Below are 17,291 nucleotides of genomic sequence, written 5' to 3'. Positions count from 1 at the left end.
AAATCTCCAACAAAACGCCGCACGATGATGGTTTTTTTGTGCGGCTGATGACGCCTGTGGGGGAAGTGGTTGGAAAACATTGTGCATCAAATCTCCAGAAGTTCTACACTCACTGTGAGGATTTACTTAGGTGACCACTGCCAGAGGCCAAGAATACTGGACACCAGACCTGGCAGACCAGCTGTGCTGCGGAAAAGACGTCACCGCGCACAGCGATGATGTCATCATGGGCCTCCCATCCACAAGCCTGGAACTAAAAAAAAAATGCACTAGAACCACCTGTGTTTGAAAGTCAAATGGAATAATTTCAAGCCAAAAACGTTGAGAACAGCAACTGAATTGCAGTGTATTCCTGGCTAGTCATTGTCTTTTAGACTCCTGTATTTTGCACAATTACTTTAGGTTCCTGCCTCTTTAAATGATTCTTCCATCCTAACTCGAGTAGATCAGACGTAAAGGCATCTGGTACTGAACAGTGGACAGACTGGCTAAAACTGGACTGTCCAGAATAAAATGGGACAAATGGCCACCCTAGATTTTACTGCTTCGGAACCACAATTTTGCACAGAAACCGTCAACATATTAGTTTGAGCCCGTTACTGAAGCATTGTTCCAGCAGCACTCGGTATGTTCACACTTGCCCTTCACATGAGAGAAGGAAACAGAAGTGTTCCGACCGGGTGAGGACAGGGTCTCAGATTCCCCTCTTGCCCCTTTCCTGGCTTGGCCGTAACAGGGTTTATCTTTTAAAACAGTGATTTTAGCATACCCACCTCAGTGAGCCTTTACTCACTGCACTCTAATTGTAATTGCAAATGAACCTGAGAAGTTTTCTCGAGTTTAAACAATAAAGATGCAAGTTTATTAGCCTCATCACTCTAACCTGGTTAAAATTACTAAAATACGTAACACAACCATGCTCTCATGCATACAAGAGGCGCACACACACAAACAAATAGATAGAAGGGAAGAAAGAATTGGGGAGGTGTTGAAGTAGAGTTTGTAATAAATGAAATAGAGATAGTTATTAGTGTTCTTGTGATAGTGTCCTTGATTGAAGTGAAGGTCTTGGAGTTCTCGCCGGGGCCCTGTGCACAATTTCAGACTTGCTTCTCTGGTACCAGAAGGTCGAAGAGGTGCTTTGTCTGTAGTCTGGAAGTGTAAGCTGCCACCGTGGGTTCCCTGGGACTTTGCTTGAGAGAGCGAGACAGACAGGCAGATACTTTTCTTCTGCCAGTCCAGTTGCAGTATTTTCCTTTCTGTGTGGCACAATTCAAAAAAGCCCAGTCTGGCCAGCAGGTAGGTCACGTGACCATCTCTTTGTTTGAAACAGCAGCTTCTGGGAGGGTTGTTGGATTTCAAAGCTTTCCAGACACACTTGGTGAGGGGTAGAGTTCTGGCTCTTACACAGTCAAAGGATGTTGATCACCACTATTGTCCAGACCAATCTTGTAAATTGAATCAAAGAGCACTCCCATTGTCTCTCTATTCAATTGTCTCTTAGCTAGTCCTGATCTTCTCAGAATGCAAATGTGCAACCAGCTTTTCAGTTCTGTTTTTCTTTTTTTTGCAATGTCCAGTAAAAGTTGTATCAAGTAGTGTCCCATATGACAAAATTAATTTGTTTCCATTTGGCAGGTGTGATTTCCGTCACAGAGGGAAAAATGGCCAGTTTGAATATTTTAATATGCAAGAGAAAGGCCTCTATTCAGGTCAAATAACCCCTGCCCCAAACACAGTCGAAGACTATACTTCATGCCCTTTTTGAAGTAGATCACCAGGACCCAGTAATAAGGGCAGTGCAAAAAATACCACATCCACAGGGAGCAAGAGGGCTGGAGTCACGAGGAATCTGGTACTCATTAAAAACCCCAATAGGCCAAAATGCTATTGGAAAATTCACCCGCAAATAATTGAGCTGATCTTACCCAATGACCCACCTCCACCATTGGATCTCGAGAGGTGCAGTCTATAAAAAGGCCAGGTGGGCAGGGTGTACAGGAAAGACATCTCCAAACTCACCTGAGATACGCCAAGGAGGCTACAGTTCAGTGAAGCTTGCAGTACATATTGACCAACATGTAAATACACTTGAAATCTACGACAAAGCAAGACACAGTGGGCGGCATAGTAGCGCAGTGGTTAGCACCGCAGCCTCACAGCTCCAGCGACCCGCGTTCAATTCTGGGTACTGCCTGTGTGGAGTTTGCAAGTTCTCCCTGTGTCTGCGTGGGTTTTTGCCGGGTACTCTGGTTTCCTCCCACCACCAAAGACTTGCAGGTTGATAGGTAAATTGGCCATTAGCAATTGCCCCTAGTATAGGTAGGTGGTAGGGGAATATAGGGACAGGTGGGGATGTGGTAGGGATACGGGATTAGTGTAGGATTAGTATAAATGGGTGGTTGATGGTCAGCACAGACTCGGTGGGCCGAAGGGCCTGTTTCAGTGCTGTATCTCTAAATAAAATAAAATTAAATTAAAATAAAAAAAAATGAAGGGAAAGAAAGCCAGGGTCAGGCTGCTCCACTGGTTAATATGCCACCTGGTCTGGTGCTGGTACTGGGAGCTACAGGACAGAAGGTCCCAGGGTTGACACAAATCTCTTGCTGAGTTGTTCATTTACAGGCGAAGTACAATGAAGCACAATTGTGGCCTCAGGTTACTGTGAAAATAAAAATAGCATCCAGAGATTTCACTCAATTACGCTCCAGTGAGTCCCGGTGCTTATGTGGAGGACATCATGAGGACAGGGCTGGGCTCAGAAGGGATGGCCCCACAGTTGAATAACTATATCACCTACAGTTTGGGCTACTTATGGCCACTTGGGCCAAAGTATCAGTAATAGCTCAGCAGGAGGCAGGGAGAGAAAACAAAAACAGGGAATGTTGGGAATACTACTCAGCATCCAATGCTTGATGAGGAGCCTCTACCTGAAATATTAGCCAATTGTATTTCCAGAGTCATGGAACAGAACTGCGAAATGTAGAGTCGATAGGGAAGAAAATATTTTCTCGGGCTTGCGTCTTTGGAGAGCAGGACTGTAAAACCATGAACAGTTACCCATTCACCAATCTGATGAGGACTCACGAGGTCTACACATGTTCAAGATGAAAAGTGTTCATATTAATGACAAGATTCTGCAATTCCTGTCTCAAGGTGGCCTGCTGTAATGCACAAACGGCCGAGCGTTTCCTAATCTTACATTTGAGAGGCACAGTGATAGCATTTGATGAAGAATCTACTCTGCATGCAAATACCTGCTAATGGAAGACTTGAATATGTTATTCAGGTTGAGATTTTGGAACAGTTGCAATGCCCAAGAACCTTCAGATGAGATACCTGCCTTTTCTGGCAGAGAGTTCTCTCAGTGTCCCGACCAACAGTTATCCCTCAACTAATCCCATCAAAAAACAGATTATGTGCCTATTAAGGGTTGATGAGGATAATGCGGTTGATGTGGTGTACATGGACTTCCAAAAGGCATTTGATAAAGTGCCACATAACAGGCTTGTCAGCATTTATAGAGCCCATGGAATAAAAGGGACAAAAGCAACATGGATACAAAATTGGCTGAGTGACAGGAAACAGAGAGTAGTGGTTAATGGTTGTTTTTCCAAACTGGAGGAAGGTTTATAGTGGAGTTCCCCAGGGGTTGACGTTAGGACCCATCTCTTCCTGATATATATTAATGACCTAGACCTTGGTGTACAGGACACAATTTCAAAATTGGTAGACCATAAAAAACTTCGAAGTATTGTGAACTGTGAGGAGGATAGTGTAGAACTTCAAAAGTACAGACAGGTTGGTGGAATGGGCAGACAGGTGGCATATGAAATTTAATGCAGAGATTCATTTTGGTAGAAGAACATGGAGAGAAATAGGGGGTGCAGGAGCAGAGGGACCTGGGTGTACACGCGCATAAATCAGTGAAGGTGGCAGAACAAGTTGAGAGAGCGATTAATAAAACATATAGTGTCCTGGACTTTATTAATAGGGGCATAGAGTGCAAAAGCAAGGAGGTTAAGTTAAACTTGTATAAAACACTCGTTCGGCCTCAACTGGAGTATGGCACCCAGTCTTGGGCATCGCAATTCAGAAAGGATGTGAAGGCGTTAGAGAGGGTGCAGAAAAGATTCACGAGAATGGTTCCAGGGATGAAGAACTTCAGGTATGTAGAAAGATTGGAGAAGTTGAGACACGTTTTCCTTGGAGGTTGAGAGGAGATTTGATAGAGGTATTTAAAATCATGAGGAGTCTGGACAAAGTAGATATGGAGAAACTGTTCCCATTGGTGGAAGGATTGAGAACAGAGGGCACAGATTTAAGGTAATTGGCAAAAAAAGCAATGGCAACATGAGGAAAAACTTTTTCATGCAGAGAGTGGTTACAATCTGGAATGCACTGCCTGAGTGTGGTGGAGGCAGGTTCAATTGAAGCATTCAAAAGGGAATCAGACTGTTATCTGAAAAGGAAGAATATGCAGGGCTATGGAGAGAAGGCAAGGGAGTGGTATTGGGTGAATTGCTCCTTTAGAGAGCCAGCACAGAAACGACAGGCCGAATGGCCTCTTTCTGTGCTGTAACCATTCTACGTTTCTATCACATGCTGTGTGTGGAACCTTGCTGTGTGCAAGTCGCCTGCCACAATTTCCTACATAGCAACAGTGACTACACTGAAAAAGGGCTTAATTTGGTTGTGAAAGTGCTTTGGGATACCCTGAGAATGTGAGAGGTGCCATTAAAAATGCAAGTTTGCTCTTTCCTTCTTACCTTTAGGGCTGGAAGGTTACTGGGTGGTTCTGTGGGAGCTGAAGTTGAGGGAATCATTGGATTTTCAGTGTTTGGAACCATCTCCTTCTCATTCAGATCATCACTGGAAAGAAACAAAGAGAAATTTTGAATTCAGAAAGGGTTTGGAAAAGAGCTATATTCAAATTGTTGAGGTCTTTTTAAAAAAAAACAAATTATATTCATACAAGTTTTTACAACTGACAGGAAAAAGTGGTTAATATGCCAATGAGCAAGATGTGGCATCGCGATCATCATATCCCCTGTCCCAAGGCTTCTAATCTTTGCTCCCCTCCTAAGTAAAGGCGTGATTATAATCTAAGTTCCATTGCTCATTCTCTGCATTCCCAATCTCATGACATCCCATAAACATTTGTCCCCTCACAAATGGGTAACCAAAATCTCTTCCTCTTTAACCAAGTGGCCTAATAAAGATTTTCTCCCCATTCCTCACCATGTAAAATAAATTCTGATTCTCCCACCTTGAGCACCACGACAGTCTTATCAGCTGAAAAGGTCAGGCCATCGTCTGAAAAGAAATTCTCTTTTCAAAAGCATCTAAGTTCACAGAAACAGCCTGGAAAATATACACCCAAGTTTGGTAAAGACTGCCTGCAGATAAATAATCCTGGTGGGGTCATGAGCTAACCAAACCGATTAGTTTGTCCAGAAATGGGTCACAGCCAATACAGAAGTCAGACAAAATTACAACAACACTTGCACAAATATTAATTGCTTTACTGAAAGTAACCACATTTGGGATTGTTTCTCAGGTTTCGCAACTAGCTTTTTTCCTTCCTCTCCAGTTAATTACTTTGCGATCATATTTGGTCCAGAATTTGCCCCATCTGTAAAAGGACGACTAGGCAGAACCACTTTCCCGCTGCACAAATTTTTCAGCCTTAATTGCAATCCCGCGAGGGTTACACTCAAAGTACTTACAGATTGAAAGGGATGCCAACTGGCATGGATTTCAGAGAACCCCTGGCACCTTGCCACTCTGGGACTTTGCTAGTCAATAAAACGGTGTCTGCGGCTTCTAATCCCCTGTTTAAAATATGAAAGATAGCATGATCATAATGTAGTACATCTGTATTGAAAGTTGGAGTCTACTGACTGTCATAATATCAAATGACTAGAGTCACTGCTACCCATCACCCCTCTGCTCACTGACCGACATGAGCTCCCAGTCCGGCAACACCTCAATTTTAAAACTTCTCACGCTTGTTTTCAAATCCTTCCATGGCCTCACCCCTCCCCGTCTCTGTAACCCCCTGCTGTCCCACAACCCTCCGAGATCACTGCGCTCCTCCAATTTTGGCCTCCTGGGCATCCCAGATTTTCATCACTCCGTCATGACTGGTCATGCCTTCAGCTGCCTGGACCCCAATCTCTGGAGTTCCCTCCCTAAACCTCTCCGCCTCTCTGCTTCTCCCTCTTTTAAGATGCTCCTTAAATCTGAACTCTTTGAGAAAGCTTTTGGTCACCTGCCCTGATATCTCATCTAACTCAGTGTCAAATTTTATTTGATAACATGGCTGTGATGCACCTTGAGATGTCTTACTCTGTAAAAGGTGCTGCATAAGTGCAAGGTGTTGTTGTTGGTGGTGGCAGCTACTGATAACAGTGCAAGTGCGGCAGCGGCCACTAGTGGCAGAAAGCAGGCACTGCTAATGTACTTAGATTATCACTTAAAATCATCACCTTTCAACTTTCAGTAACAGTTTAAATTGAAACCTCCTCAAACTTTATTTGAAGGTGCTTAAATTCATCACTGAACAGCAAACACATTTATACTTTACGTTTTTGTTTAATAGAATAAAAAGGGGGAACTGAAGCCCAAAATCTCCATAATTTCCAATACAGGCAGAGAGACATTGTAAAAAGAGGGAACATGTGAGGGGGAGGATGGTGACTGATGTAGTTTGGCTAGTGGTGAAAAGGGCCCTCCCCGTCAAATCCTTCCTGCACACCTGGTGTCTCACCGCCTCCGTACACTGCCCTCAAGGTGGCTATGGTGGGGACGAGTCTGTCGCTCACCGCCTTCTGGAATGTGCCTTTGCAAAGCAGGTCTGGAAAAAGAATGCTGTGTTTTTTTTCCCCAAGGTCCATCCCAAGCAGCTCTGTTACGCAGGACTCCGTGCTCTACGGGCTGTTCCCAGGGACGCACACAGAGATCAAAATCAACTGCTGCTAGAGGGCCATCAACTCAGTGAAAGACACTCCTTGGTCTGCCCGAAACCTGCTGCTCTTTCTGTGCAAAGAGCTGTCAATGACCATGTGTTGCAGGCTGGCACATACCAAGGTTCAAGGCTACGTGCTGAGGGATGCACTAAACCTTCGGGCAGCCACTGCAAAGGCTCACCGGGGCAAGGCCACTGTATAAGTCCTCCCCCCATAGTATAGCAAGGAGACTGGAAACTGTGTAAAACCCCTTGGGCTGTATGCACCAGGGAAGGTTTGACATGAAATATAAATGTATATTATAAATATAACAGCAAGTGTAGTGAGGCATCTCATGTACTGTATTGAAAGAAAGTGACCTGTATTGCACATTATGTAATGTCAAATTTGGATGATATAATGTACCTTTATAAATTTTATGACTAAAGTATTGAGAGTCATATACGGCACAGAAGTAGACCATTTGGCCCATCGAGTCCAGGCAGGCTCTCCACGGAGCTATCCAGTCAGTTCCACTCTCCATTCGATCCCCTTAGCCCTGTAAGTCTATTTCCCTCAAGTAGCCATCCAACTGCCTCTTGAAGTCATTAATTGTCTCCACTTGCACGACCCTTGTGGACACGAGTTCCAGGTCATTACTACCCACTGCATAAAAACGGTTCTTCCTCAAATTCCCCCTGCATCTCTTGCCCAAAATCTTCAATGTGTCACTATCCTGTACCATTATTTAATGGGAACAGTTTTTCCTTGTCTAACTTAACTAAGCTGGTCATAATCATATACACTTCTATGAAATCTCCCCTCCATCTCATTTGTTCCAAGGAAAAACAAACCCACCTTTTCCAAACTAACCTTGTAACTAAAATTCTCCATCCCTGTAGCCATTTTGACAAATTTCCTCTTCACCCTCTCAAAGGGCCCTCACATCCTTCCTGAAGTGTGGTGACAAAAACTGGACACAACACACCAGTTGGGGCCTAACCAGAGCTTTATAAAGGTTCAGTATAACTTCCCTGCTTTTGTATTCTGTGCCTCTATTTACGAAGCCCAAGATCTCATCTATACCAACCACTCTCAATATGTTCAAAGATCAAAGGACATGCACCCCAGGTCCCTCTGTTCCTGCACACTCTTTAGAACTGTGCCATTAAGTATATATTGCCTCTCTTTATTCCTTCCGCCAAAATGCATCACCTCACACTTGTCAGTATTAAATTCCATCTGCCACTTGTCTGCCCACTCAACTATCCCATCTGTGTCCTGTTCCAGGCAGTACACATCATTCTTACTGTTTGCCGCACCTCCATTTTTGGCGCCATCGGAAAATTTTGAGATTCTACTCTGTATTCCATGATCGAAGTCATTTATATGGAGCAAAAAAAAAAAGGAGTGGCCCCAGCATTGACCCTTGGGAAACACCACTGTCTATCATTCTCTAGTCTGAAAACAACCATTTACTACAACTCACTATTTTCCAACCAGCAGCCTTTTCTAATGCAGTATAAGTTGTTGCTTCTTTTGAAATTTGGCATCCTTGCATCTGTCCTGATGAGTGCAAGGCAAAAAGCTTCAAGGGAATGTCTCTTTCTTTTCCAGCAATATAGTTATAACGTGTTGCTGTTGTTGTACAGTTCAATTTTAGTTTTGTTAGCCGTTAGCACAATGGAGACAAAAATAGTGTGAATAAGGGCCTAAATGAGAAGGTTCATTTAGCTGGCTTAATGTTTTTTCTTTGCATGTCAGCTTGGCTCAATTGATACTATGTTAACTCTTGAGTCAGCAGATTGGGGTTTTAAGCTCCACTCTGGGACTTCAGCAGATAACCTCAGACTTCGGCAGGACAGAGGAAATTTGCATCATCAGGCTGCCTTTCAGCTGAGACTTTAAACTGAGGTAATATCTACCTGATATAAATGTAAAAGATCCCATGGCACAACTGTAAGATGGGCAAAGGAGTTCTTCCAGGCTCCTGGCCAATGTTTCTCCCGTCAACCAATGCCACCGAAAACAAATGAACTGATCATTTATCATATTTGCAGTTTGTGTGCAAATTTTCTGTCGCATTTGTCAATGCGACAGTGCCAAAACTTCAGAAGTAATTCATTGATCATGCTACATTCTGGGAGCTGAGAGAACATGTCAAGGTGCTATTTAAATGCAAGTTCTTTTCTTACCCTGCATTTCCTGACCTGGCCACTAGGTTCCAAAGAATTGCAAGCCCGACTGATAATTTTATTATTTTTTAAATTTTTATTTAGAGATACAGCACTGCAACAGGCCCTTCGGCCCACCGAGTCTGTGCCGACCATCAACCACCCATTTATACTGATCCCATATTCCTACCACATCCCCACCTTCCCTCAATTCCCCTAGCACCTACCTAAACTAGGGGCAATTTATAATGGCCAATTTACCTAACAACCTGCAAGTCTTTGGCTGTGGGAGGAAACCTGAGCACCCGGCGAAAACCCACGCGGTCACAGGGAGAACTTGCAAACTCCGCACAGGCAGTACTCAGAATCGAACCTGGGTCGCTGGAGCTGTGAGGCTGCGGTGCTAACCACTGCGCCACTGCAAATAAATTGGTTGTTGGTGTAGTTCTTAGCACACTTGGGATTGTTCAGCAAGTGCTGTCCAATTGCAGAAGTTCTTTTTCCAGCAATACTCAAGTTCTGTACTAGCAAGTGACTATTTATAACGAAGTAGCACCTCTAACAGCATAAAATATCCCAAGGTGCTTCATAGGAGCATTAGAAAACAAAATATGACACCAAGCTACATAAGGAGATCTTAGGACAGATGACCAAAAGCTTGGTCAAAGAGGTAGGTTTTAAAAGGGGTGTCTTGAAGGAGAAAAGTGAGGTGGAGAGGTGTAGGGAGGATATTCCAGATTGTGAAGCCTAGGCAACTGAAGGCGCGGCCACAAATGGTGACGCGATTAAAATCGGGGATGCTCAAGAGGCCAAAATAAGAGGAGCACAGATATCTTGGAGGGTTGTGGGTCTGGAGGAGATTACAGAGACAGGGAGGGGCGAGGCTATGGAGGGATTTGAAAACAAGGATATGAATTTTAAAATCAAGACATTGCTTGACCAGGAGCCAACGTAGGTCAGCGAACATGGGGTGATAGGTGAACGGGACTTGGCAAGTTAAGACACAGGCAGCAGAGTTTTGGATGACAAGTTTATGGAGCGTAGAATGTGGGAGACCAACCAGGAGTGCATTGGAATAGTCAAGTCTAGAGGTAACAAAGGCATAAGTGAGGGCTTCAGCAGCAGAGGAGCTGAGGCAGGGGTGAAGTTGGGCAATGTTAGAAGTGGAACCAGGTAGCAACAAAATATTGTAACGAGAGATGTCCTGTGGGACAATGTAAGGATTCAATATTTCAAGCTTGGCATGTGTTTGATGTGGGGGCACCATGAGAAGGGGAAAAGATATTGAACAGAGGGCACAGCTCCCTGATGCCCATCTGGCTAAAGGACATATACAAGTGCGCCTGTGAGTCTCTAAATCTGTGAGCGAGAGTGCCAGAAAGCATGTGCTGCAACATTAGGTGAGGGCAGTTTTTCGTTTGTCATACATTCCACACAGTCCAATAACCTGCTAACAGCCACTGTCTAGGGTTGCATGACAAGAATAGCTCCCATGAATGAGATATTGGAGGGCTGCCAAGTGTACCTGGGGAGAGTCAGCACCTTCAGGAGGGGCTGGGAAGAACATTGGAAAAAAAAAATAAAAATTACATATGGGCCAGAATGAAAATTCTACAGTGAAAGTCATATTCTGCCCCTCACCTGAATGCTGTGTCAAACAGGTTAGAGTCTTTCTCATTCAGTCTTGTATCATCTCTAACCACCTGTGAAGGAAAAGGCAAAACTTTATCCAAGAATCTGAACAATAATGAACACTATTTCACATACTTACCAGGGACAGACTAGACACACAGCACACAAACCCATCTGTATTTCTAATCATACTTTGCTGTCCAGCTATTAAAATTACCTCAAGCTACAATCCTATCCTAAAAACCACAAAATGTCATATAATTTTCAGATAAAATTTGGATAAACCATATTAAAGAGCCATTTACAGCAGCACTTAATTTATTTCAATGAAAAGTTCCCATCATAGCCAGTTAGTCCCAGTTTATGTGACGTGCATATAATTGCATACAGCACAGCAGCCATTCTGGCCCCTTCACATGCATTGCAAAGTGTCATTGAGTAGACTGTGCAGAACGCAGGACATTTTACCGGGATTCCCGTTTCATGTCTTATAAATTCAACCCATTTGGATTGTGATTTTCTCTGAAGTTACTTATTTAGGCAAGCGTTACAGGTTGCAACTGTTGGGAATCCAGTCACAAGCATTGGCACCATAACTGCAACCAGCATAGGTCAGGGACTGGGACCATCTTGATGCTAACTGAGCAGTCCCCCCACAGATCCAATGAGCCAATGGCAGCCCTGCTCATTCAAAAAGAAAGACTTGGACTTCATCTAGCATCTTTTACAACCTCAGGTCATCCCAAACGGCCAAAAAAAATACTTCCTTTTCGTCACTGCTGTAATGCAGGAAATACGGCAGCTAATTTGCGCACAGCAAGATTCCAGAAGCAGCAATGTCATAATGACTGGATATTCTTTTGCTTAGTGATGTTAGTCGAGGAATAAATATGGGCCAGGACGCCAATGAGAACTCTCTCTCACTCTTCTTCAAATAATGTCTTAGGACCTTTTACATCCATCTGATTGGACAAACGGGGCCTCGGTTTAATATCTCACCTGAAAGACGGCACCTCAGACAGTGCAGCAGTCCCTCAATACTGCACTGGTGTGTCAGCTTAGATTTTGCCCCAGAATGGGATTTGAACCCAGAACCGTGTGACCCAGAACTCTACCATGGAACCAAGGCTAAGACCTGTACTGAAAGCTTTTACAGCCTCACTAGTCGAGAGCAATTCTTGTCCATGGGAGACCCACTGCATCATATCGATCATAGTGTTTCAAAATGCTCAGTTCTATTTTTCATGGAAATCATGATTAATAACATCAGCTAGCCATTGTGTAAAAACTACAGAAATACAGACTACAATTCCTCTACTGCAAGTGAGATAACTGCAGCTAAGATCTTTAAAAGTTATGTAAATTTTACTGCATTCACCTGTTCACTGCTTTAAAAAAAAAGGTCTTAGACTTTTTCCAAGTTTCTTCCCTATTTTTAAACTGGTCGTATTGCCAGCAACCTAAAATTAGATAAAAAGCCTCAAATGCTTTACCTTCACGACAGCTTCCACTTGCGCTTTCAAAATGTTGCTTTTCACATCCTCAGGAAGCGCAGGGCAAGTGGCATCAGCTGTGTTCTTCACGTCCTTGTCCAACAGCTTCACAATTTCCTCCTGACACAAACAGGCGAGAAATTAAAAATCAAGCAGCTCTCCCACAAATGCACTCTGCCTGAACTCCAATACTATTTATATCATCAGTATTGGAGGCATCCTCATTTAATGGAGGTGATATTTCAAGGAGCAAAATGTTGGCCTCTGCTGCAATGTTCAAGCCACTCAGTTATGCAAATAAGAAAAAATACACTTTGGGGCGTTAGCGGTGAAACTGTAGGACAGACGTACAAATCTGGTGCTTTGTCCGATTTCTTCAGGGGATGAGGGAGTTTGAATTAAAACCCTCCTTCAGGAGGTTAAATGAGTGAAGTGTAAACTATGTTAGAGTAAATTGTATATGGCTCATGGAAGGAGTTGACTTGATAGGGGTCACAGTCTTAGAATATGATGAGGAGAAATTGTTTCACTCAAAGGGTTGTGAACCTTTGGAATTCTCTACCTGAGGGCTGTGGATGCTCAGTCATTGAGTGTCTTCAAAGAGATAGATCAACAGATTTTTTGGATACAAAGGGAATTAAGGGAAGTTGGAGTTGAGGTAGATGATCAGCCATGGTCTTATTGAAGGGCAGAGCAGGCTTGAAGGGCTGAATAAACTAGCCCTATTCCTATTTCTGATATTCTTATAAGTTAAATAGCCTTTTTTCTGAGGCTGTGTGATGTTCTTATGCAATGTAAATAGTCACGATCATCTAGTTCATTTATTTATTTGGGTAAGAGATCACTTTTAGTTTTAGGGAAATTATATTTGTTGATGTAACGTAATTGAAACTCTGGAACTTAAGAGATTGCCAGACCACCTAAGGTACCTACACTTCAAAGGTCATTCCATTTGTACTTACAGGGTCCGAGTTAGAGGGGTGAGAGCCATGAAACAGCAGGTGAGCCCATTTAGTTGGGGAGCTGAAGTCAGTAAGTCTTGAAAGAATTGCCCTGCCTTTATTACCAATGTGAATTATTCATGCGGGTACCCAGAACCAAAAGCGTTGTTTTGGAATTGGAGTTAATTAGCTTGAATTGCCATCTGGGACATCCCAGATGTACCACATTGCTGTGGAGATAGATTATGCAGGGAGATGCCTTTTGGTCTTGGGTTTTTATCTCTATGATTTCTCATAGAAAGTTAGTCTGTGTTTTGGAGCACCTTGAACTAAGCGGAGAGAGAAACTGCCAGAAACTGAGACCCAGTAGCAAAGGGCTATCAGGAGCCAAAGGTGCTTTCTGATTTGAAGTCCCTATACAAGGATGCAAGTGAGGCCCATGCTTGATCTGGGAAATCCAAATTTTGTGAGGTGTTGAAGTAGGGCTGGAGGGTTTGCCTAGCTAGTTGCTAGTGGGAGAATCCCCAAGAAATGCCTCACCTGGGAAGATTGCTGGGAAACTAAGGCGAATCGGAGTGAATTCCTGGGAGCTGTGACACACCTTGGATTGGTCCCAGGAGAAGTGAATGAATCCTCAAGACCCTGTAAAGTATAGGGGAAATCTTGGGTGGAAGTAAACATCAAACGGGGAGTGTTCTGTTGAGATTTTGAATTTAAAATGTGTGATTACAAATTAGATTAAGTTAGTAATGCTTGCTTCATTTAACTCTCGTACATCAAAGGTATTTGTTTAATACATGAAATCTTGTGGCACAATTCTTTCAGTTAATAACTTGGAGTTTTATTTTCTTTTTAGAAAAAGTTACTGAGATCATAACAATAGACTTTGCATTCAATATCTGCAAACAATTTGAAATATGAACAGTTCATTTTCAATCAGCAACATGAGTTGTAACATCACCAGTGCCCATGTACTGGCCAACAGCATCGCTTGGCAAAGGAGGAGTTTATTTGACACAGGTAACTCATTTAAAACCACAGTAAAACCCCCACTAATCTTATTCTTACCTGTTTATTGACATTCACATTGAAATTTAAATTGGGCCTGGTCCTGGACACAGGACTGCTCTCTATCTGGAGCTGTTTCAGTTTCGCTACTACTTCCTCCAGTGCTGAAAAACGAAGAGAGGCAAAAGGGGATCAGTAATGAGCAGTTAAATTAAAACAGTCCCCTAGCTCCCACTGAAAACAATTCATCGAGTAAATGCAGCAGCTGTCCCCTCCCCCATGCAACCTCATTCTGAGGGACCACTAGCAACAACATGTTGAGTTGCCCAGTTTACATTTCTATTATTTTTCATAACTGAGTGTAGGAAAATTGATTATTCGCAGGGAAAAGTGGATACCGTTGATGCATATGCTTCATGCAAATAATAGCTATTAATCTAAAGCTAGGCATTGCCATGATGGAACTTCTGCGTTCACTTGCCATAAATTGAGGAGAATTCACATTGTGACATGTGTAATATTTACATAAGCAGTGTATGTCTGTCTACATATTGGGCAGTAGGAGTCAGCTGACTCCAGGGACCAAATTCTCAAATGCTGGCGGGGTTGGGACAGGTTGCGGATGCAATTTAAAAATCACCGTCAGGGACGGCGTCTCTGGGACAGACTTCAATTTTTGAAGAGGGCGGGGAGGGAGTGGGGAGGTAGGGGATGGAGAAACCGCTCACCTCCAGTTAACCACCCATGAAGCTCCTCGAGGAGCTTGTTAAGGGGCCAGGAAGGTAGAGACTGACATTTTCAATTTTGATTCCAGTGAACCCAATTAGTCTGGTGTAGGTTAGTGCATGGCTGCCAGGTTCACAGTGGGGCGAAGGGAAACTTTTTGTTTTAAAAAGGTTAAAAATTATGGAGCCCTGCGCCAGATCATGGGCATTACCCTCATTTGGATTTTTCAGCATCTTTTATGCTGTTGGCCCTCTAAGGAGCTGCTCTCTCTTTAGCAAGTTGGCAGCAGGCCCCATCAAGGCTGCAGTCTTCCTTTGCCACTCGTGTTCTGCAGGCAGCTTCCTGCTTCCTGGAGAGGCTTGGCTTCACTAACTGGGCACTGAGCTTGCCTCCTGCCCAATTAGGGCATTAACGTTTCACAACAGCGCCGCATGAGCAACGCAATTGAGGCGGGAGGTCGGGACCCAGAAATTATCCAGGTATCAGATTCCCAACCCTGTTTTGAAAATCCAGCCCCAGATCATTGAGGATGCCAGAGTGACTGATGATGCTGGATCCAAGCAAATATCTCAAACATGAAAACTCTGCTAATCAACAACCTGCATTTGTATTGCACCTTTAATGTGGTAAAAAGGTCCCAAGGTGATTCACAGGAGCATTATCAGACAAAATTTGACACTGAGCCACGAGATATTAGGACAAATAAACTAAAGCTTGGTCTCAAAGGAGGTAGACATTAAGGAGTGACTTAAAAGGAGGAGACAGAGATAGTGAAGCTAGGAGGTTTAGGGAGGGAACTCCAGAGTTTAGGGTCTCGACATCCGAAGGCACACCTGCCAATGGTGGCATGATGAAAATCGGGGATGCTCAAGAGGCTTGATTTGGAGGGGCTCAGAGATCTTGGAGGGTTGTAAGGTTCGAGAGATTAAAGAGATAGGGACAGGGTAAGGCCATGGAAAGATCTGAACACGAAAATCAGTAAAACCATTGCATCAGTATTGAGGACAATCAGGCAAAGTAGAGAGGGTTTTAAACTGAATAGTGGGGGCAAGGGATCAAATTTGGGAAGATATGGTAAATCAAGGCAGGAGAGAAAGGTATTAATATGGGAAATGATAGACTGTGACAGGAAGGGACAGAGCATACAAACCTAAGAGTAAATCAACAGATAAGGCTAGAGGTTATAAAAATAATAAAAAGGACACAACTAAAGGCTCTGTATCTGAATGTACATAGCATTCAAAACAAAACAGATGAACTGAGAGTGCAAATAGAAATAAATAAGTATGATCTGATAGCCATTACAGAGACATGGCTGCAGGACGACAATAGATTGGGACCTGAATATTGAAGGGTAGAAATTAGAAAGGACATTTACAAAGGACAGGAAGCTAAGAAAAGGTGGAGGGGTAGCTCTGTTAATTAATGATGGTATTAGCGCAATAGAGAAGGATGACCTACATTCAGGAGACCAGGATGTAGAAGCAGTTTGGGTAGAGATGAGAAATTATAGAGGCAAGAAGTCACTTGTGGGAGTGGTGTACAGGCCACCTAACATTAACCACACTGTAGGACGGGGTATAAAGGAAGAAATAATGGCAGCTTGTCAGAAAGGTAAAGCGATAATTATGGGGGATTTTGACCTACATATAGACAGGAAAAATCAGATGGGCAGAGGTAGCCTAGATGAGGAGCACAAAGAATGTTTTTGGGATCATTTCTTGGAACAATACATTCTGGAGCCAACCAGAGAGCAGGCTATACTAGACCTGGTATTGTGCAATGATATAGGATTAATTAATTACTTCATAGTTAAGGCGCCCCTAGGTAGCAGCGATCATAATATGATTGAATTTTACATTCAGTTTGAGGGAGAGAAGAGAGGGTCCAAGACTAGTATTTTAAACTTAAATAAGGGCAACAATAAGGACATGAAAGCAGAGCTAGCTAAATTGAACTGGCAAATCAGGTTAAGGGATAGGTCAATAGAGATGCAGTGGCAGACATTTAAGGGGATATTTCAGAATACACAAAATAGATACATTTCAATGAGAAAGAAAAATTCCAAGGGTGGGACCCACCATCCGTGGTTAACTAAAACAGTTAAAGATAGCATCAAACTTAAAGCAAAAGCCTATAATTGTGCAAAGATGGGAGGCAGGTCAGAAGATTGGACAGAATATAAAAAAACAGCAAAGAATGACTAAAAGATTGATAAGGAAGGTAAAATTAGAGTACGAAAGAAAGCTATCTGGAAATATAAAGACGGGTAGTAAGAGTTTCTATAGATATTTAAAAAAGAAAAAAATAGTTAACAAAGTGAGCGTTGGTCCTATAAAAAGTGAGCCTGGGGAATAATGGATAATA

General features: G+C 43.1%; 1 protein-coding gene across 3 annotated transcripts in view; it reads right to left on the bottom strand.

The window, feature by feature from the left end:
* epb41l5 (erythrocyte membrane protein band 4.1 like 5) overlaps window positions 1–17,291 on the bottom strand; it is a 169,204-nt gene that overhangs the window by 14,723 nt on the left and 137,190 nt on the right. For 2 of the 3 annotated variants that reach the window (XM_068034882.1, XM_068034883.1), the window contains exons 17-22: window positions 14,259–14,362; window positions 13,731–13,832; window positions 12,250–12,369; window positions 10,766–10,827; window positions 5,730–5,834; window positions 4,770–4,872 (exon numbers count right to left, since the gene is read on the bottom strand). In XM_068034882.1, coding sequence (XP_067890983.1) covers window positions 4,770–4,872; window positions 5,730–5,834; window positions 10,766–10,827; window positions 12,250–12,369; window positions 13,731–13,832; window positions 14,259–14,362 — 596 coding nt within the window. The remainder of the gene's footprint in view (window positions 1–4,769; window positions 4,873–5,729; window positions 5,835–10,765; window positions 10,828–12,249; window positions 12,370–13,730; window positions 13,833–14,258; window positions 14,363–17,291) is intronic. The other variant, XM_068034884.1, reaches the window with a different exon arrangement.

This window comes from Heterodontus francisci, chromosome 7 (assembly GCF_036365525.1).
Source record: "Heterodontus francisci isolate sHetFra1 chromosome 7, sHetFra1.hap1, whole genome shotgun sequence".
NCBI classification, from domain to species: Eukaryota; Metazoa; Chordata; class Chondrichthyes; order Heterodontiformes; family Heterodontidae; genus Heterodontus; species Heterodontus francisci.
This window is presented reverse-complemented; position numbering and strand designations above follow the sequence as displayed.